Genomic DNA, 21900 nt, shown 5'->3' on the forward strand with positions numbered 1-21900 from the left:
ATTCTTCAACGGATAGCTATTCTTTGAAACTCATTGAAGATTTGTCGTGTATATGTAAATTTACATATGCAAATTGAGGATAGGAAAAACTCAGTTGGATCTAGTTCCCCTAGTCCGATGAACGATAATTGTTACGTACGATTATGCAAATATTATAGTGGTTAGGGGGAACTTTTTCCAGCTTTATCCTTTCTTCGTTACAGTTTTGAATCGGAAACTTTGGTTATTTGCTGGCAGAACGCTTACTGCGTTCGTTTCTTTCCTTCATTCTGGTACAATTAAAATCAACATGAAATCTTGGATAATTATTTAATTTCAGAGAACCTTCTATTGCCTTTCGCGCTTAGAATGTCTGACCATATTTGTGTTTCTCTATTGCAGCCGTTAAAACTTGTCACATTTTGGATAATATTTTTCATGACTATCGTACATTTTTGTCATTTTTATATTTTATTCGAATGCTAAAATAGAAGATTGGAAATATTTTATCCATCCAGTGTCAGAAAAATTTAGTATGGTAGTGAATATTTGTTGCACTGCATAGAGTAGCTAACCATGAGGTTACGGAGATGTATGTATGGCAAGGGATGCAGGGTCAGGGTTGAGGGATGATGCAAACCCAGGAGTGCAACCTAACACCCAACCGCTCTTATCTCCGCGTATCTGAAACGTCTATTGCTGGAGAGGTTGCTCGACGAAGCGAAATATTCGTCTTGTATGACGGGTCCATCTAAATTGAGATTCGATCGATTCACTACACCAAATTATGTATATACATTCTCTTTGTTCCCAGATTCTCTACATCTCCAAGAAAAAGAAAAAAAAGCAGATAGAATCCAAGAATTTAAAAAATAATCAACTAAAAATTTCATTAACTTAAAAAACTGTCCAGTAAAAGATTTATGGAAGTAATATATTCACATGTAGGATATAATAAAAACATCATCTTAAGAAGCGTATACCTATCAGGATATAACTCAACGTTCCCAAGCTGAGATTTTATTTTATGTAACGTGCCACACATGCAGCGTCGATTTTTATGTATTTATTCGTCGATACTTTAGCACCGCATACAATGAATATTTTCCGCGGCACGTTGTTCCTAGGTAACATTCAACACGCTGCATCGATAATTTCTCACGACACAAAAGACCACGTGCTTCCGTTCCAAATAAATTCAGAATTTATATAATGATAATTAACAAACTCTTGAATAATACCACCCCTTGTCAAAAGCTACGTACATTGAACTGAAAGTTCGCTGGTTTCGACATATCGTATTGCAGGCATCAGATATTATTAACAAAGGAAGGATCGAAACAAGTGGCGAAAACGTCGATGTTCACAAGCAATGAGAGTATCTGATACTTGGAACAATCGCGTCCCAGAAACGTACAAAGTGGATGAAATCACGTAACATCCGCAGTGTTATAGTGAGTACAGTTTTGAGACGTAGCTACGTAGCGACATACATAGTTGGTATCTCTGGTGCAGAAGCCATAAAGGTTATCGCCATTACGACACACGACCTCCATGATACTACACCTCCGTGTCTCACGTTTCTACTCGAGGGCAGGACTGCAGGGAATTAGTCGTTGGATTCTGGAGAATGCAGAAACCGCGGGAACAAGCCTGTATCTTCCAAGTGTACAAATACAAGACAAGCGATCGTCTTCGAAAGGATGGTGGTCGTGCATGCACGTATTTCGTCAGTGTACGGAATATTTACTTCAATTAAGTTCCCCCGCTAACTTCGACGAAACTTTCGATTGACCGGCGAACTTTGTGCACGGACGCGAGTGTTGCGCTAAGTGGGTACGGAATACCTAATTAGAATGACAGAGAATGAGAGTATTGTAAGTCATATCGAAAATGTACTTCCTTTTAAACGAAGCTTCTGCTATATTACAAAGTTTCTGATTTTTACCTTAAAAAAGTTAATGGAAATGGAAGAAATTGCATAACTGTAAGAATTGTATAATTGTACAATTAATTCGTTATTGAAAATCATTACAATTCTTTATCTAATTACGGACGCAGCCGATGGCACACGTTGGCTTTTACATGAAATAGCTGAAATCGTGTTAAAGTTAGACTGGCAATTGTATTTTCATAACTAATATCTCTCCTGACGATACATAATAAAAGATTTAGTGGAGTTTGTAGTTGAATAGTAGAGTAATATGCAGATTCATCGTATTTGAGAGGCATGCATTGTTTGCTATTAGGGCAAAGGTAAATGCAAATAACAGCTGAGCAGGTTGTACCTGTTGGTAAGCAGAAACGTTCCGCAATATGGAATATCGAATGCAGTGACTTGGCTGTTCTGGACAGACAGACACCTAGGCACGAACCTACCGGATGCATCAAATGCACCAAATGCACCGTGATAACGTCACTCACAGGATGTAGGGTTGGTAATTCAGCCCTCCAAAGGCATGGAAGGGGGCAATTCAGCCCCCTTTCGCGTCTGCCTGTACACCACAACGAGTAATTTTCGAAATTGCCCTTCCAACGTCAATTTTAGAACACGTTATCCGAGGATTCGAAGGAAGTCGCCTTGAGAAAATTGCTGGAATTTGATCTAAGAAAGATAAAGTATGCTTCGAATCGAACATTGTTCAGAAATGTTAAGAATACGGCGACTTTTGTGTCTGAGGAAATATTCGAGAAACATTCGTTGATTCTTCCTCTGATTTTAAATCTTACAACGCAAGTGAAATATGGCCTGAACGTGAACGGCGCGGATCACGAAAGATCGTCAAAATCTTTACTTCAAATAAAAAATACAGTTGGTTATCTAAAAGAGACACAGTTTCCGGTTTTCCGCTAGAAGCGAAGAAATTGTCCCTCTCCGTTCTGAACAATTTCTTCGCGACAACATGATGTCGCGCAATTCTTCGCGTTCGTTCATAAAAATGTATCTTAAGAGTACTTAGGAAATAAAGTTTCAGGATCCGTGTCATTGGAGTAGAATGGAACGCGGGACATCAGTACGCATTACAGGAGGGCAGAGGTACAGACACCGTGTAAACGAATTTCCGCGTCACGTGCAATTCCTTCGCTATATCCGCATTGTGACCTCACCCCGTTCGAGCTCCTTTTCTTTGCTCATCCTGGTTCGAACCTTGCTCTTCCATGCAGCCACGGCGAAATAAAATGGAGGAACGCTGGCAGAAGGGATGAAAAGAGCGTGAATGTTCCCTTTCTCTTCTTCTTCTTCTTCTTTCTTTTTTTCTCGCCCCCCGCCCTCCATCTTTCCTTCCTACTTTTCTCGCGATGCAGCTGAAGAAAGACGGAGTTTATTTTTATCTGACACCTCGAACTAATTTGATCTCACGTTCAGAGACACTCTTTGAATAAAAGTTCCCTATTTAGGAGCGTCTGGACGCTTTCCACGCAGAATTCCGCGCTGTAATGGCATCACAGGCGTCGTCACCGACAGGTGCAGCCTCTCAATTGCTGACCTTTGATCTTTTCCAGCGATAGATTTTGTTCTGGCTTCGGTTCAAAAAGAAACGGTCAGAAGCGCGGGGGAGGGGGTAAATCGAGAGGGTCGTTTTATATACTTGGATACGATTTATGATATCATTGGAAAACTAGAGAAAAAATTTTAATGCATTAAATACATATGTCACTTCACGCGACGTATTGCACGATAGTTCGCCGACTGATGATATTAGAGATCCAATAGGAGTGGTAAGTTTACGTCATAGACTTTTACAGTCTGTAGGAAAATAAAATACGAAAGAACATTAGACAAACGAACGTTCGCTTCTCACTTCCACATCTCTTTAATTGAATAACCAACGAATAAATATTTCTCAGCACGTTTCTGCAAGAGTTTCTACTCACCATGAAAATCGTGAAAGCTTTCATAGAATTTGGAGCTGACATAGAACAGTGTATTTTGCATTCTGAATCACCACGTACACTCGATCGTGCTTTAAGTTGAAAGGACTCGTTTTACCACGAATTACTTTCTCGACACACGGGCGCCAGCAATTTCATTCATCGAATTGTTGCTCGAGTGTATTCGTACCAACGCATCTTTATTGGGCGCGCATATTGAAATACATGGATTTATTCCTGACAGTTCCCTCGACAATTTTTGTTAAGCTCTATTTCGTTGAAACGAGGACGGATGTTTTGTAAAAGTGCATCAGTCGCGACAGTCTGCTTGGAAGTCTCTCAGTCTGCTCAATTAGACTGGGGTACTGTGCGAGTTGCGTGTACCTGGTTTTACAGTTGATGCACCTGTAATGCAGTCGGCGAGCAATTAGCTACTGCTCCGCTCGCTCTGTCGGACACGCTTTTGTCCTCTACTAAAAAGCATCTACACAGACCGTGGAATTTTGCTACCTTATCATAATATCATCGTAGATCCTGATGACACACAAGCTGCACGCAAAACGGCTTTCCACTATGGAAATGTCGTTGGGATTACTACTTTAGAGAATAAACATTTTTACTTTTTACTCCGTGAATTTCCGCGAATTTATGAGACGTTTCATTCCCTTGTGGAATTAATGAGTTTTATTTTAAAAAAGAAAATACTATCCTTAATTGAATAATATTAACAAGAATTGTGGCAAGCGTTTATATTTTAGATAGAAGAAGCACTGTTGCGATTTATTAAAATTCTTTGACCTTCGAATGTAGTGTAGTTCCCGTGTTGTCAGGAAATAGCTCAGGAAACTTTCGACGAGTTTATGTTAATTTTCGGATGTAATATTTCGTAGCATATTTAAAACTGAGGGCACTCATATACGGCAAAGTATCTTTGTGTGAATCTACGAACGTGTACTTGTATCTTTCGTCCTGTTGCACTCTCGTCTCAGAAGAGAGATTTCCATGCTGTTTCCATGCTATTCCCAAGCGTAAAGAACTAAAGATTACTGTACTATATCGAAATCGTTTCTGGGAAAGCGTAATAAGATAAAACGAATGAATAAGAAAGCAGGTTAAGACAGAGAAGTAGGGGATTCTAGAGAAGCTGATAACAGTTTGGGAAGAAAATTGCAGACCTGCGGGTTACCTGGACCCAGTACGACTGTACTGGAATTCGAGATAAGAAGGAAGATCGCTGGTGGAATACAAAAATATTACACTTCGACTCTATTTTCAAAATACATATACGACACTTTATATTACATATATTTATTAGAGTAGGACGAATATTTAAGCAAACGTCGAGATAAAAGATTGCATTATACATTTATGTAAATTCCCTACCATGTAACCGTCTAAATACAGTGTCGTCTACATATCTACATGCCTACATTTTTAAATCTTATTTTATCTGAATATTGCTGCGATACTATAATTTATGAATGCTGCATTACACCGATACTAAACGGTTCATTTACCAGAATTTTTAATGTCCAGATATTAAATTACGATACAAAGCTGCAATATTGAAGGTTTACTAAAATTATTGACGTAATAACAACTTTGTTCTTTCATTTATTAGATATATGCAGAGGCTTTTGGCAAACTTATCATCATTAAATGATATTATGATATAAAGGTACTCATTTTTTTGCGCCATGTACCTGACATTTATTTTAATTATATCACTTCAATGTACTTGTATAATATATCATGATAGATATTGAAAACTAATAGCTGTAGCGTAAAATTTCTTGCTTTATATAAATATTCCTATATGATCAGGTCCTCACTTTCTTTCGCGTTAATTCATATCGTTCACACTTCAGAAGCTCCGTTACTTGTTAGATATTATTATGCGAAGAATAGTCGACGCTATAGAAAGAGCGAGCTTTGCGAATGGGGTTTCTGAAGCTCTCTCGGTAAACTCGGGGCTTTCCTTTCGACGAGCTTTCAGCATTGTGCCGGCTAGCACGTGGAGGTTAGCCTGCGCACGTAAATACCATGATTGATGGGCTAGAAACAGCTCTCGAGTCTCCTCTATCCTCTCCCTCTGCCACTCCTCTGTTGCTTCTCTCTGCCCTTCATTCACGTCGTACTTCGACCTATTTGGTATGAAGAGCGAAGTTTACAAGGAACATACAATGGAACCTGATTTTCCGCACCCATACTTTTGTCTTTGGTCACTTAACACGTCATTTGCTGTGGCCATTGTTTGACTGTTCGACGCCACGTGTCGGCATCACGCGTATCTTTCCGCCCTCTTTGAGTTCGAATTCTGTTCCCAATGGAGATCAGACAAAATCTCTCGAAGAAGTCCATTAAATGTGATTACATTCGATGGGAGTGTTTCTTATCTTATGATTTATGGTTATCTCGAGGGATGGATCTATCTTCCTTTAGAATTATACCTTTTGAAATTCATGACGTTGTCGAATTGTTTCGTAGCCGATGCTGGATCTGATATGTTCTTTCGGCGAAGTATCGACCGAAATATTTCATGCTTGTAAATAGGATTCCTTTCAAAGGATATTTATTCTCACTGGAGAAACGATCGTTAAACGAAAAGAATATACTACGTGGAATGATGTACAGAGAGAATTTTGATACATTATGTTTGGTACGTTATGTGGATACTTGAATAGATTATTTGAGCAAGTTTTAGTATCGTAGGGAAACGTTTCCGTACGGTCCAATATCGATTTTGTCCAATAGCATAAATCTATTAAATTCCTTTGAACATTAAGCACATCGATGTTATTCCCGCCTCGTATATAATTTTCAAGCCATTTGATTCCGATCGTACTATTCAAACGATGGGTTAGTTAACAAGGCTTGAGAAATGAGATTTATTTCATTTACTAGAGTCAAATTAACATGAACATTTCATTTTACAGCAAAGAACTAGGTTTTATCAATTTCCATCAAATATGTGTCCTTCCTTGAAATCTGATCTCTATTTAAAACGAACTACAGTGTCGCAAATTTCAAGCGGTGATGGATCACGGAAAGAACACGATACATATCCTATATTTTTTTTTTTTGTGGTTTCGCAATGTTAACAAAATTAAATTGTTCGTGAACCGCAGCTAAAATTTAAAAGACAAACACCAAGGTAAATTGTAGGCGACCGCAAATCGTTATGCTGGCTGCGTCGGTAACTACATCGAATTAGGGTGAACCGAAATCAAACCGAATCAAGCCAAATCAAACCGACACACAAATTGTAAGGGGTAGTAATTGTAAAGGGTATCCACAACATTCATGCAGACGTAAACAGCCAATACAATGACTTACTACATAAAATACATATACATTTTTAAATTTCAGTTCACTCAAACCCATGATAATCAGACTTCAAATTTATCACTTGTTCCTAATCACATAGACTACACAACGTAAATTATCAGAATATCACAAAGTTTGTTTCCCAATTTGTAATGCTTAATTAAAACATAATTAAACATTCGTCTTTAATGGTTACTACCATGATGTTACTTAACAGGCAATTTAGCTAACGGACCTAAGAGACATACTAGGAGAGATCTGTTATCGGAGTTTAGCGGTTTCCTTGATCCCAGCGTGGATGTCTCTGACGCGTATATCTTCACCTGCAGTGCTATATCCGTATCTGTCGTGGCATTCGACCCTGGTATATGACCTCAGGATAGATCGTGTCCTCTGAAAACCTCATTCTCCAAATGATTCAACTCTTCTTCACTCCTTTTTGCCTTCCAAATCTCTGCTGATTTTGCAAACAATTTATTGTACATAACTTATCGAAGTTATATTCATTCGATAACAATACGTAACTTTATTTAACGTTCGCTATCCCGTGATATCTTTATTCCTGAACTAGTTTCTCACTATATGTTGCTCCTATAAATCACAAGAAATTTTTATGCGCGTGCACGTTTTATAATGAGTTTTTACACACGACGTTGAGGAAAATGATAATGCGGGATGCGAATCTCTATTGCTTCCTCAGGATTGATCGATCGGTCTTGCACAGGGAGCGAGTTTCGTCTGGCAGGTATTTCTGTCGCTGGTGTTAGTTTCGCTCCCGCGGCTGTCGTTTTTCTGCTACGTGTATCGTTTCTTGAATTTCGGCAGTTATGCCTGGAATATCGAACAGGTTATCAAAAGTGTTGAAGGTACATGTATGTGAGGTAACCGTATCGAATATTGTAGATTATGAAGTTTGTAGGCTTTAAATATTCTGGTTAGATAAAATTTTTGCAACTATACGTGTGTTTTTTAATATTTTTCATCTGACTTCTTTAATATTTAAGGACTTAAGGATACTATTTATTAGTATTCTTTATTTAAGAATTTAGTATTTAAGAATTAGAGAGTACACAAATTTCGTTAATGCTGCAGCAGTTTGCTGGAAAAGAGTGCTTAATAACTTTATGGAGAAGCAAATTTTTTCAGGGCTTATTGGGGATTTTGTCGTCCACCACGTGCACATTATAAATTACGGTCGAATCATGTTTATTTTATCATCCGGTACGATTAATTATTTCCCAACGATTAATTATTCTCAACATTTCTCGGCAATTAATTATCATTAGACGTTCACGTCTGGCGTTAGGATGGCTGTAATGTTATTGACCGGATCTGAATCTCGCAATTACTATCTTTACTATTTCATATATTATGAAAAAGGAATTAACATTTCATATTAAATAAAATTATTAAATAAAGCACGATAATTTTTTTAAATAAGATTAATGTTGTAATAAACAACTATTGCAATTTAAAACTTTTGTGCGATACGATTCCCGGAATAGTCACGACAGAATTTGATAAAAGATCACTTTTATCAATTGGAACAGGAAGTATCGATTTCATTTGGTAGTTTAATTGATTAATTTTCCATGAGATTGCAATGTCCATTATTCGAATTCGCTCAACGTTGTTTCCGGTCGCTACGAAAATGAAAGTGTCATACGGAAGGTAATATCTGTACGATGGTACAACATTAATCGGTGGAATTTCTGCGAGGCTCGTGCAGCAATGTATTAACAATTTAACGAGCCGACACCTGCGATAGCTATTATAACACAATTATATACAACGCTTCGCGCGGAGGCGTGTATGCGTATTGCGAATTCGTGCAGCAGACTGCATCCGTACGCTAGAATGCAAAGTGAATTGCTTGAGCTCATAGGTCCCGACATAAATTCTCTCATTATTCCCTTTCTTGCCAAACTTTATTGAACGTCTATTGGATAGATTTTAATGTAGCATAATCTAAAATAGTAATTCATTGGAAACAGGTACGAATTTGTGTGCTAACTATGTATTCCAGATATGACCTGTATTCCAGATATGAGATATAAAATTTGATATTGAATTTTGAAATTCTAAAGTGTACTCTGTTCCCTTCCTTTTATAAATTTTAATATAATTTTACAGAAAGTATCATATATAAATTACAGTTTAAATAATATGGCATTTCTAGAAAAAAGAATAGGATATTCTGCTAATTGGATAATTCAATTTTTAGAAAAGTACAATATTAAAAATACCTACGTAAGAATGATATAAAAGTGTGAAGAGAATGAAATTAAGTTTATTGAATATCGTAAACATCGCTTGCAAAAATGCAAAAGAACAAGATAGTAATTATTATTATGATATGTGTTTGATGGTAGACATCTTATTAAGAGTAGTTTCAGATTGCATACTCTAAGCATGGTATTAAGGATGCTTTCCGATACTAATATAATCATTTCGTAATAGTTAGCAAGTCAGTGTAAAACAATAGACTGCTATATAACTGTACGAGGAATTTCTGCAACTTTAATAACACCGAGATATAATATATGCAGTTAATTACTTCATCGTGAAAGTTTAATCGCTTGGAAACTAAAGTTCCTGTTAGTACGTTGTTAGGCATTGTTCAATTCGTTATATGTCAATAAATTATTTAAGCGTTAATATATTTTACGTTTGATGCCTTCACCGGATACTCGGAAATTCATTTGTTAATTGTAACGAAATAGTTCTTGCAGTATATTAAACGCAATAGCTCATAAATTATTAATAAATATATAAAATATTTAGTTCGTATTTCGCGGCTGCACTAGCGGATGTTATATCGATACTACCACTATCTATCGGTGGTGCGCCGAATTAATGTCGATTGAGGTTGAATTCTTCGATTTCCGCCATTACGCTTCCCGCCAATTTGAGATTAACAAGCATACGTCGCGCTCCGCAGTTTTTGTACATTATTTAAGTGATTAGCGTAATTAACAGTGCCAGATATCGTTAGTACTGCTCAACTCGGTTTCAGAGATGGAAACAATTAAGGTATTTGGAGATTTTAAGTCTACATATATCATTTGTGTCAAATTTTCGACATGTGTGTAATCATTGCAAAAGTAGAATGTTCTTGACGTCGTTTACATGCTTCAGTTCCTATATCAAGTCACCCATGATAATTCAAATACTAGTAAACCGCAATTAGATTACAATTTCAAATTCATAACCTCAAATGAATAATATCATCTCGCATCATACAAATATTAAAACTATCACACTCCATCGAAAGTCCATTCGAATATTCTCTTTCGAAACATAAATCAAAGTATGAAACATGACACCTAACAAGCCATTGGCATCGTGTTTAATTTTTTGTACGAGTACGTGATCACGAAAAAGTGATTCCGAAAGGGTGATCAATGGTAATCGTTCGAAAAATTAAATATGATGCCAATAGCTTGTTATGCGTCATGTTTCATACTTCGACTTATTGTTATTGTCTGTTATTGTATTATATATATGTATTGTCTTGTTGTATATTGATTGTCTTAATATTCGCGTTGTTAATTTAAGATTATGGAATTGAAATTGAATAGCGGTTAACTAGAATTGCCAGAATAGCTTTACTAATCAATCGTAGACGTTGTAAATCTGAGAAAGCATACTGTGATATGATTTCACACACGTTTATACCGAAGAAAGCCCGTTGCAAAAACCTCGTGCAAGTTCGCCTGTCCTTGTATCACTCGGATAGAATCGCTGGCACGCTTTAGGTGGTGGCGCGCGCGTTACGAAGGGCAGTTCGCCTCCGGCCGCCGTCGAGTACGAACGGATTGATACGACGTTTCTCGAGCAACGCGAACCTCTGCTACAGCTGTGTGTTATATTCTCGTGACAGTTCAGTGTCCAAATGTGCTACCGGCTACCTCCACCCACTATGCAGACACTCACGTCATTTATGCATCGTTCAACGTGACTATTCCTGACGGATAGTGATCGAATGCTGGAACTTCTACATACACGTTGCACATCTGGATTTTGGCGACTTTACTTCAAGTACAGGTATGTTTTACACATAATTGGATATCTTAGAATTAAGTAGTTTTCATGCAAGATTTTTGACGTTTTAACGCCAGACTCTGTCGATAATATAGGATTCTATGGCATTTTATGTGGGTTTATTGATATTAAAAAATTGTATCGCTCGAATGAAAGATCGATTGTTATGATAAAACTGGTGTCAGTGTTCTATAATAATTTTTGGAATTAATAGAATCTCGGTGATTGGTTAACGTATTTGAGTGTATGAAATAATGACTATAACGACTACAAGAAATTTGGAGTATATTTTTATCCATAGCTTGTAACATGCTAATGAAAGATTTGATTTCGTACTAATGAAAAACGGAGTTCATAAAATTTATTTGAAAATCAAAGTAAACCAGAAATAATTCAATAATTTCGCGAATTTAACAAGAATCAATAGTTGAATTCTTTTTCATATTTATTTCGGAACTTTTACAATATGCATCGAAACGTGAGAGTTGATTTGATTGAATCATTAATTTAACAACGCTGGAACGCAATATTCCTCCCTTTCTACGTAGTTGAACAGAAGATACTGTGCATACGAGAAATACAGTAACGAGTGATACTTTTATCTTTGTGTGTAGCAGGGGATTATGAATATATTATTCTGATATTTTCTGTACGATTCTGTACCATGGTATTCTCTCGAAAGTCCGACTCCGGTCTACGGATTATTCATTAGATAATGAAATGAATTATTACCATTGTAGATTTTAAATAAAAGTAGCAAGCTAAAGAGAGATTAATTAATTAATGTAGACCACATCATAGAAAAGGTTTTCCTATCGCGTATAATTTTGATAACAACATGGTTTAGTAGGTTGCAATGCGTATCTCGTAAACATGCGTGTTTGCAATTTTTTGTAAGAAATACAAATTCGGGACTCTGTTTACATGTTGAAAACATATTATTTCGTTCATTTCGAGGATCTCGTCATTTTATCAACCATTAAATGTAATATACATATATATATAAAGGAATTCCTTTTATTTTGAAGAATTATCTCTAACTAAATAATATTCATATTCATATACAGATTATTCAAATTAATAATTTCGTAATTAATGAGTCTTAGGGCTCTTTTGTATAAGATTAATCATTCATGGAATTTGATGGATATTTAATTACCTTCTGATTAATTGAACTTAGAAAGTAGTCAAATTAATTAAGCTCAATTAATGTATCTTCTAACATATATTATGACATAGTTTGTACAATTTTTACATTTAAATTTTTAATTAAGCAGCAATCTAGGAACAGAAATAATGAAAGTTTTCAAACAAAGATTACCAATTGTACCAAAACTAAGCTGTTTTAAATAAATTTTGCAGAAGGAAGTAAGGGAATAGAGAACTGAATAATTACGGGTTAATTAGACGTGACTTTCAATTTTGTAACTGTGAAAGAACATTTTCAGATAAATTGTAATTCGTGGTCGGCGAATTATTATCTCCGTGTAGATGATTCACAGGACAGGGAAATAAACGGCTCAATATTCCCTTGTGTATTCGCAAGCCGAGGCACGCCGCATTTTCCCCGCAAATTGTTTACGTCTTTTATTTCCGGAAACTGAGCTACGCTGTTACTATTTACTGTGAACCTGTCAGTATGGTGGCGAAGAGGATAAATGATAGCGTTGAAATATATGATAACACGCTAGTATAAAAATCTTACGAGAAAACGTTATGCCAACGATCATACACGTTAATTGTCATGAAATTTAAGGATTATATTTATTGGAAAATTTAAGTCAATGCAACAAACGTAAACGCAAACAAAATTTCATGTGATTAGTATAGAAATATCTTTAGTGGATGTTAAGATTTTAGACATTTTTGTTTAAGTCTTGTTAAATCGAACGATAATGTTTTCCTTCAAACATTTTTTTAATAAAGGAGAATTCTTTTGTTGAATTTTTTTAAACCTTCTGCGAAAATGTTTTTTAATTTTTACAACTACGTCTTTTTAGTTCGCACCCATTTCTATTCGTATTTGAACATTTCATGTGTAATTTACAAACGTCAATACACGGTACTTTCAGCTATAATCTTTGTTTTATGGTGCTAATGAACGTTTTTGTTACCATGGGTTACAAAAAATGTTAAAAACGTTGAAACTCCGCAGTTTTTGAAAACTAGGTCGCGTTTAAATCTCTTTTCATATGTCACCGAGTCGTTAGAACAAAGTTATTCGTTTTCCACTATGTTCATTTGCCTAGCTCTTCTTGCAAAATAACAAATTTCAAAGTATAAAAATTACATTTTAAATGAAAAATATACATGGCGAATCATGATCGTCTTTACGTAAATTTCGAAAAATGTCCTTACGTACCTTTATCCATAAAACTTTTCCGGTTATTTCGTGCTATTGAAACGGATAAATGCCAGGACCCAAAAGAAATCATAACTTCATTGTATTCGAAGTTTTATTCATCTCCTTTAAGTCGACCAATTTAATGAATGCTGGAGTCGGAAATTTAAATCGGACGATCCTAAGTAAACTTAGCACGAAGATCGACGTTTTAACAGGAATAAGTACGAGTAAACGGAAAGAGAAGCGGCTCGGGTGCGCGTTAATTTATTTAAGTTGGAATCTATACGAGCGAAGGAATGTAAAAGAAACAGAGAAACGAGGAGGAGAACGCTCAACGTTATTCCGAAATTGTTCTATGGATTTCTCGTCGCGAAGCTTAACGATCAAGAGGAGTCGCGCGGACGTCTCTCCTGGGAAATTACGAATTACATGTTTTTCAATTAAATATACCGAGACTCGTCTACTGGGAAATACAAAGTCGACGCGTGGAGAGGGGTGACGAAAAATCAACCGCGAGATTCGCGTTTGCTCGTTGATCGCGAATTTTAAAGAAGCCGCATTCGATCGTTTTAACTTGATATTATGAAATGAAAGCAATTTCCTGATCTGATTGCGTGCATTAAATTTAATTCTATTTCATTCTGTTTGATAATTTTGGAATCGGCAACGCGTTGCATTAACGACACGTAATATATTTTGGGGACAGTATAGATTGGAAGCATTTGCGTCTGAAATGATTAATTTCTTTCCATGATCTCTTGTTTGTAAAGTTTAGAGATTATTTCGTAGAAATGTCAGAAATATTTATTATTGTTGCAATACTTCATTCGATATTCGTGTTTCTTTTTATGCATAATGCAAAAGGAGTATAGAAGAATAATTGCCCAGTTACGCGGTCAGCTTATTCTTGTTCACGCGGGAAGATTAATCTTGCATTGTAAAGCGGATTACATTCTTCGTAATAGATTATCTTTAATGATAAAACGATACAAATGATTTCACGATGAGCATTACTCCATGATTGATCACCGACTCTTATTGAATTTGTCCAAGAATGAATTGCCATTCCATTACTCACGAGAGTTGCGAGTTACAGTTCTAGCAAAACCAGATAAAATCTTGCATGGCGTACAAAATTGTTCAGGATATTTTGAAGAAATAACAAGAAATGCTTTCTCGCATTAATCTAACGTAGGAAGAAATCATTTTGCGATTGAAAGCAATACAGCAAGAAATATAATATCCGTAGCTGCTTGTTCGATCTTTTCAGTGAAATCAGAATTTCATGTCGACGAAATCGAGCGCATGTTATGAAATTCAACTAACGAGAAGAAAAATCATATACGACAAAGAATGAAACATTCGGAGAATATATCTTTCAATTCATCTTTCCCATCTTCGTATTGGAATTTTTCCAATAACGTGTTTGCTTTTTGCGAATCAACAGTTTTCATATTTTTTCCCCCACGACCGATGTAAAAAATAGTTTCCAATTACAGGATCATTTCTCATGCTGCAATTTATACGAGTCGACCGGGGCTTCTCAATACTTTTGGTTTAATTAATTGAAAAAAACTGAGCGTTGCAGCGTTCGAAGTTCAAATTGCTGCCTCGTCCGAGAAGGATACTCGAAAGATTTTCGTTCTTGTTAGGAAGCAGTTTCGAGTGGTTATTTAAGTCTGTTCCGCAAACGCAAGCCGCTCCTAGGCTTGCACGTTTCGCGGGCCATTTTATTCGCTTCTTTTTATTCCAACTTTCCTCTTCCTTTTCTCCGCCGTTCTCGTTTTCTTCTCTCTTTTCGTAGACCGTTTCTTAAGTATCAGGTAATTAAAAGTTCGAACCCACTACGATTCACGCCTGGAAAGATCAGTGCCAAGCTTGCTCTCGCCTTCTTCGTTCACCTTTCACGAGTGACACGCGGCCCCTCGACTTCCTTTCTTTTTACACCCTTGTTTCCCTTTTTCTGATCGGTTTTTTTTTGTTGAAAAAGTTTGCGGCTGTCACGACAGGTTCGACGTTCCGATGAGAAAAGTTGAAAAATCCCACAGTGGTTTCTGAGCGAATGCCGACGGTTGTTCTAACGTTCTTTAATGTTCTCTCGCTTTCTTGGAATGCTCTTCACCGGGACCTGGAAAAACTGTCTTACGCTTTTGAACGAAAACTTCTCCCTCGCTAGTTACCAATGAATTTCGACTGAAAGAGATGAAAGCTGCATGAAATATGGTGAAGATTTAATTACGTCTTTTAACCATGATTTTTAGGTTACTTTATTTCCTTTGAACAGGGCCAAATGTATACAGTATATTCATCACATGACCATTTTAATGAAAATACTACTTTATCTATACCTACAGATTTTTTACACGTGTTAAATTAATTAACGTTAAAGCAAATACATTGTCTTTCTTTCTATAGAAAACGAGAAGAAAACAAAAATAAAACAAAGAATTTGTTTCAAAATAATATATCGTTGAAATCTTTCACTGAGCTGAGCTATCTTCTTTGTCTTAAATTGCATTCAACATATAATTTTTTCATTGTAGAGGCAGGAGGTATATTGTAAATGAGAAAGTAACACGATAAAATTGAATATTTGTCGAGCTAGAATGGAAGAAGCCGCGAATTTCGACGAGAAGCAGAAATCGTTTTGGAGAGAGTTGAAAAACGCGTCATTCTTGGATGGAACAGTGCGGTCTGGGGAAAACGATAGGTGCAGACCGTTAATGGTTTTTTAGTTATGCAGAGAAACCATTAAAACGTTTGCCCGCTCTCGAAGAAATTAATTCCAATTGCCGTTATCGCGGTGGTTGAAAAAGCTGCCTACCTCCCAGCTAGTGATCGCGGTATGTGGATGCTAGGAGGGATACCATTATCGCCACCACATTTCCCACATCGTGGGTGGTTCGGTCGGGCCTCAGAGGAAACTTGAGTTCTTTTTTCGTATTACTTCACGTTCTCGTGCACGAGTATGGAATAACCGAATAATAGAGAACAGTACGAGCAATAGGATTCTTATATTCCAAAGTCTGCGATATGTGTTCGATTTAATTGGATTCTTGTTAGTACTCCTCGATATCGTCTATGAGCGAGAAAACCAGAAAAAACGAAACAATAATGGCAATACCATATTTTATATTTTCATTAGCCTGTGAAATGAATTAATTGTTCGTAAAGAAAGTAAATCATCATACTCGCGACTATCCATTTTTCTACCAAGCTTTTATTTCTCGAGTTGAAGTACCGACTTTGCGATGATGTTCCATAAACTCATTCTTATTATCGGATAATTATTTTTATAACGGACCATAAATATTCATTTTTATATCGGGACAAAAATAATAAACGTCCGATTGGAAAATGAGCACGAGCGTGACGACACCTTTTACCGAGCCATCTCTTTGCTCCACGACTCGGTAATTTTATGTGCTTTACGTTATCCTCCGATCGATAGGATCACCATTTTCTGCTTCTAAGTCTTTAATATCTGGAATCTCTGATATTTCCCCGGCTGTTAGTGCTTCGAAGAAATAAGGAATCTTTCATTGTCATTGTCTCTTTCGTTTCGTTTCGTTCCCTTCCTGGTGACCCAGTTAGAGGAATAAAATTGCCCTTTAAAAGGAGCTCATTAAAATACTCGTCGATAAATCGACGTTGCCTCTTGCTAATGAAGCTTCCGTAATTCTTCAGAAGGTTCGCCGAAATTATAAACAAAAAAGAGAAAGTGGGTTAACGCGATCGAAAAGTTGAATCGACAGCTAGGACGTGGACGACGACGGTTAGAAAAGAGAGCGGGGCAATTTGCGAGGCGTAACTTCCGAAAATCCGTGGATTTCAATGAGTGCTGGTGGCACAGCTGCTTAGAACGAGCGAACGGTGTAAACTTCTCGACGGAAATTTGCGCGACGACAGGAAGTCGCCGGGGCTATATTTACGAAGACGGAAATATTCTCGCGGAAGTAAATTCCCGTTTACGATGCCACCCGGTGCCGTTTCGAAAAAGCTTTATTCCGCTGCATGCGCGTCGCTTAAACATCAGGTCACCGGTTATAAGCTGCGGTTTCATTGTATCGTAAAATTACGCCAAGTGTGAAAAATACGAGCCGACAGGTATCAAACGCTTCTACTTAAAATCGAAACGGCATTCCTCGATGCTGTTTCAACCGTGTCGAGGAACAGATGGTTTTATGGTATAATTTATGTTTGCCATTCTATGAAAGACGTGTTTGGAGAAAGTTCAGGAATATTGGCCCGCTTGGTATGTTATCTACTAAAATAATACACATAAAATAATGATTATCGGCGAAATATAAACAAAGTTGCAATACGTAATCTGCTGATACCAATTTTATTGACGTGTTCGTTAATTTCATATATTTTATCAAATAAAGGACTTGTGAAAGGAGAAGTAGTAGAAATTCTTAGAGTCTTATGATAATATCCGCACAAAGTGGACCAAAAGGTGAAAAATTCGACAATCGTCTAGTATTAAAATTGATTCTCTGGAATATCAGTAACGGTGTTAATTTATCGTACAAATCCCCAATTCTAACAAGAATTTCATTATCTTTTCTCGCTTTGAACAAGCTTCGTACCAGAGGGAATTGAACCGTGAACAGGATAAATCCAGATTTTATCCATAACGAGTGGAATAAAAATTTAGATTGGATCAGGTTTCTTCGAGAATATTAAGGATAAATGGAATCCAGGCATATGTCTGTCATTCATGAAGCGGTTGGACGCAGTAGTTAGCGTTGCTTGCCATTTAAAACAAATTCACGCGGTGGTTTTTTTCCATCCCCCTTTTTCATCTATCCGGACCGTTGTCAGTCTGATCTGTTTCACAGTCAACGAATTCCGTACGCGTCCGTGTCGGAACATCCGCTGTTCCGACACCAGCATCGATAAAACTAGCTCAGTGACATTTCTGATCCGGTAAACAACCGGCTGCGCTATTCTTTGTTCAACCGAATGCCAGTTTCGAAAACGATGAACGGCCGTCCCGTCAGAACTGTAGCATCGATCAGTTTTACGTTGCATTTCGTTTTCTGTAAGAGTGATTGGTCGAAACGAAACGCTATCAGATATTAGGAAATGATAACAAATATTTATTTCAGAGGCATTTCGTTTTGTTTTTCATTTTATTTCCACTGTTTTTATTTAATCCACACAGATGGGATTTGGATGAAAAAGCAAAGTTAAACGAGTATCAAGTAACTCTATACCGTTGCAATAACGTCAACGCTTTTTAGTTTGCTTTGCACGAAAGAAAAAAATTATTTGATGTTGACGTGCTGACAGCGTTTGACAGGGAAAACTTTCAATTTGATTGCAAACGTTCCTCAATCAATTATTTGCTCGCGACTACAACTTTCGTTTCAACGTGGGAATCAGTGTTGAGCACCAACCGCGAGAATTCTCATTGCGAATTAAACGGCGGTGGCACGCGACGGTCACGAGAACGGTTCCCAAGAGGCGTACGATAAAGTCAAACTCGATGGTACCTCGATAACTCGCTTATCGTGGTCGGATTATTCGCTTTCGTCGAACGAGAACGACAGTATCGTTAGCTGAGCGACAAATGGCCACCGGCTTGAAACATCCTACGTTTAGACTCGCTGTGAAAATCGAAAGCCTTTATCATATTCATATTCATCTTCTTTAACAATCATGATATGTAATATGTAATATTGTTTTTTTATAATATCAAAAATTTTGCAAGGAGAAATCACTGAGAAATATTTACCTATATAAATATAAATAAATGTATATATAAATTTATTTATTTAAATTATGATTTCAATGAAGTACTAACTTTGTTTTTCATTTTGTTCTTTCTAGGATGCTTAACGGAAACAATAAGACACCATTCCAGGAGCGTCGTTTTGTATTCAAGGACGCACTATGATGAATACGTGAAACTTTAAGTATAAAAGTGACGCAGGAAGAAAGACAGTGTATTGAACTTGAGAACAAATCGTATAAGAATGTGTCGAAGTTCGCGAGAAGTTTCTAGCCGAAAAGAAAGGAGAGGATGGTTGAAATCGGTGAGATGATTCCATAGATTATGTAGAATGTTTTCCTGAAGAGAGTGCGGAATCCCATAGACGAAGATGTGCTGCTCGGGTGGCCCTGGTGGCATCAGATTGACCAGATGTGGCGTGGTTTGTGGAATCGCGGCGCTCGCTGCTCTCAGCACAGCGCTCGTCGGTCCTGCTTGGCTTCACACCGAGGAAAAATTGAATAGTCCTTTTCAACCACGTAACTTTGCCAATGTCGTGAGTGTGCGATTCAACTTGGGGCTCTTCTTGGTCTGTCCGAAGATCGTGGCACCTCCCAACGTAACATTGAGTGAGTAGCTTTTCCTTTTACCGATGTAATTTTTGCAGGATTAATTTGGAGCTCTGTTATGATCTAGTTGATAAGTGATATGGCGAAATGTAATATAAAGTAGTAATTATTGTATTAACACCGCGAGTGAAACATGAGTAGGTAGAACATCTATCAGTGACTCTAATATATTTGAAACCTCTTCAGATACACATGTTTGTTTTAACTATAAGAACTTGCTATTTTCAAACGTGTTAAGTAAGCTTTGAAAATACGACGAAGCAGAGATCTTAGATTTCATAATTTTCGAATAGGCCTATTAGAGTATAGGATTTATCTATTCAGAAATATTAGAAATTGGGATTTCCAATGATTTCTATCCTATATGATAGGTTTATTGATAGATGGATCTATTTACAATGGAATAAGCAGGAAACGATAGTTATTTAACGTGAACTAATTGCAGTAATGTGCTATAATTAAGGCAACTAAATGGATAATTCACAACTCACAACTAATAGTTTACAACTCATAACAACTCGGCAACTCAACTCTTCACTCCTCACACCTCGACTCTTAGTTAACAACTCATAACAACTCGACAACTCAACTCTCCACTCCTCACAATTCGACTCTCAATTAACGACTCATAACAACTTGGCAACTCAACCCTCCACTCCTCGCAACTCGACTCTCAGTTAACGACTGCCTGTTAATTCGTCCTTCTCCTGTAAGCATCCCTTTGTCTCTTCTCATAACCTCACCACGTACGTGTTCCGTAACTGTCCGCGGTCATGGTCACATAGGCCTTCTTCCGCGTAACTATTCGATTGAAGGACTGATGAAACATTGATGGGCCTCTCGGCCCATTGAAGTTTCCAGACCTTTTTGGCCTGTCGGCACTTAGGCTTTCTCGCAACATTCTTTATGGTTCACCCGATATTTCTTAGGCAATCTATCCACGATACTACAAGAGAAATAATATTCTGGAAAGTAATATTTGACGACGTGATGAAATTATTCTGTATTATTTAGTGAAACTTTTTGATAAAATCTGGATAGCTAAAAACTAAAAGGGGTGAGAGAAATTCGGTAACAAGTAATAATTTTATTCTTGCTGGGAGATTCTCACTTCGTCCCATTGTTCTTTTAACAACGAACGAAGAAGCAGATAAGGTGGAAAAGGAAAACTGTTAGGATTACAAGACTATCTGTATTCATTAAACTCTTATCTTCCATACTTAGGCCTTGCTAATTAAATAGTCTGACAGAATTAATACGCGATACCCTTTGTCTTCAACTTCTATCTTTCTGGCAAGCGTTCGCCAAACCTCAACCTTTTTCTCTATTTTCTCATGAAACTTTTCGCGAAGTTCAAGCAGGAAACCTCTATTCAAAAGATCTTCAAGATCTCCCATCAGCCTCATTCTTTTATAAAACCTTTCGCTCTTCGATAAAATTGTCGCCCAATTTAAAAAACTGAATTACACATCTTTTTAATGTCATGGTGGCTTTTCAACGTTCCAAAAAATTCTTTCCTCGATCGAGGAAATACTTTTTGAAGTTTCCAAAAATTCTATCCTCGACCGAGGAAATCTAAAATGAAATGTCAAACTTTTTAAAGAACGTTTCGAGGAAAAACATGACGATCTCAGGTAAATCATCTAGGGGAATAGTTTCCTAGAAAGTCTGAACGTTACAGATGTCTATCAGACATTTTCACAAAGTCAATATCCCAGCTGAGTTAATCCTGGCCGAGATCCTTGGTTGATCTTGCAGTTGAACAGAATTTCATCCGAAAACTTTCCTCGTAAGTTCAACACTGACAAATATAGAAAACATCGCTGAAAGTTCTCGCACGCGTTCCGCGCTTCTGAGAAAGCGTGCCCACTCGTGGCAACTTCAACAGAAGAGGCGGCAGGGGAGGGTGGGACACCTTTATCTAGAGACTTCGAAATTTTCTGTCAGCTTTGCGCGTTCTTCTTACTCCGTAAGAAGAAAAGAGA

The 21900-nt window shown here is 37.1% G+C and overlaps 1 protein-coding gene across 1 annotated transcript in view; it reads left to right on the forward strand.

Moving 5' to 3' along the window:
• The first annotated feature begins 10951 nt into the window (after positions 1-10951).
• LOC100746146 overlaps positions 10952-21900 on the forward strand; it is a 160415-nt gene continuing 149466 nt past the window's right edge. Inside the window, exons 1-2 of the mRNA XM_003491140.4 lie at positions 10952-11226; positions 19406-19915. Coding sequence (XP_003491188.1) covers positions 19678-19915 — 238 coding nt within the window. The 5' untranslated portion in view covers positions 10952-11226; positions 19406-19677. The remainder of the gene's footprint in view (positions 11227-19405; positions 19916-21900) is intronic.

This window comes from Bombus impatiens, unplaced genomic scaffold (genome assembly GCF_000188095.3).
Source record: "Bombus impatiens unplaced genomic scaffold, BIMP_2.2 scf_0517, whole genome shotgun sequence".
NCBI classification, from domain to species: Eukaryota; Metazoa; Arthropoda; class Insecta; order Hymenoptera; family Apidae; genus Bombus; species Bombus impatiens.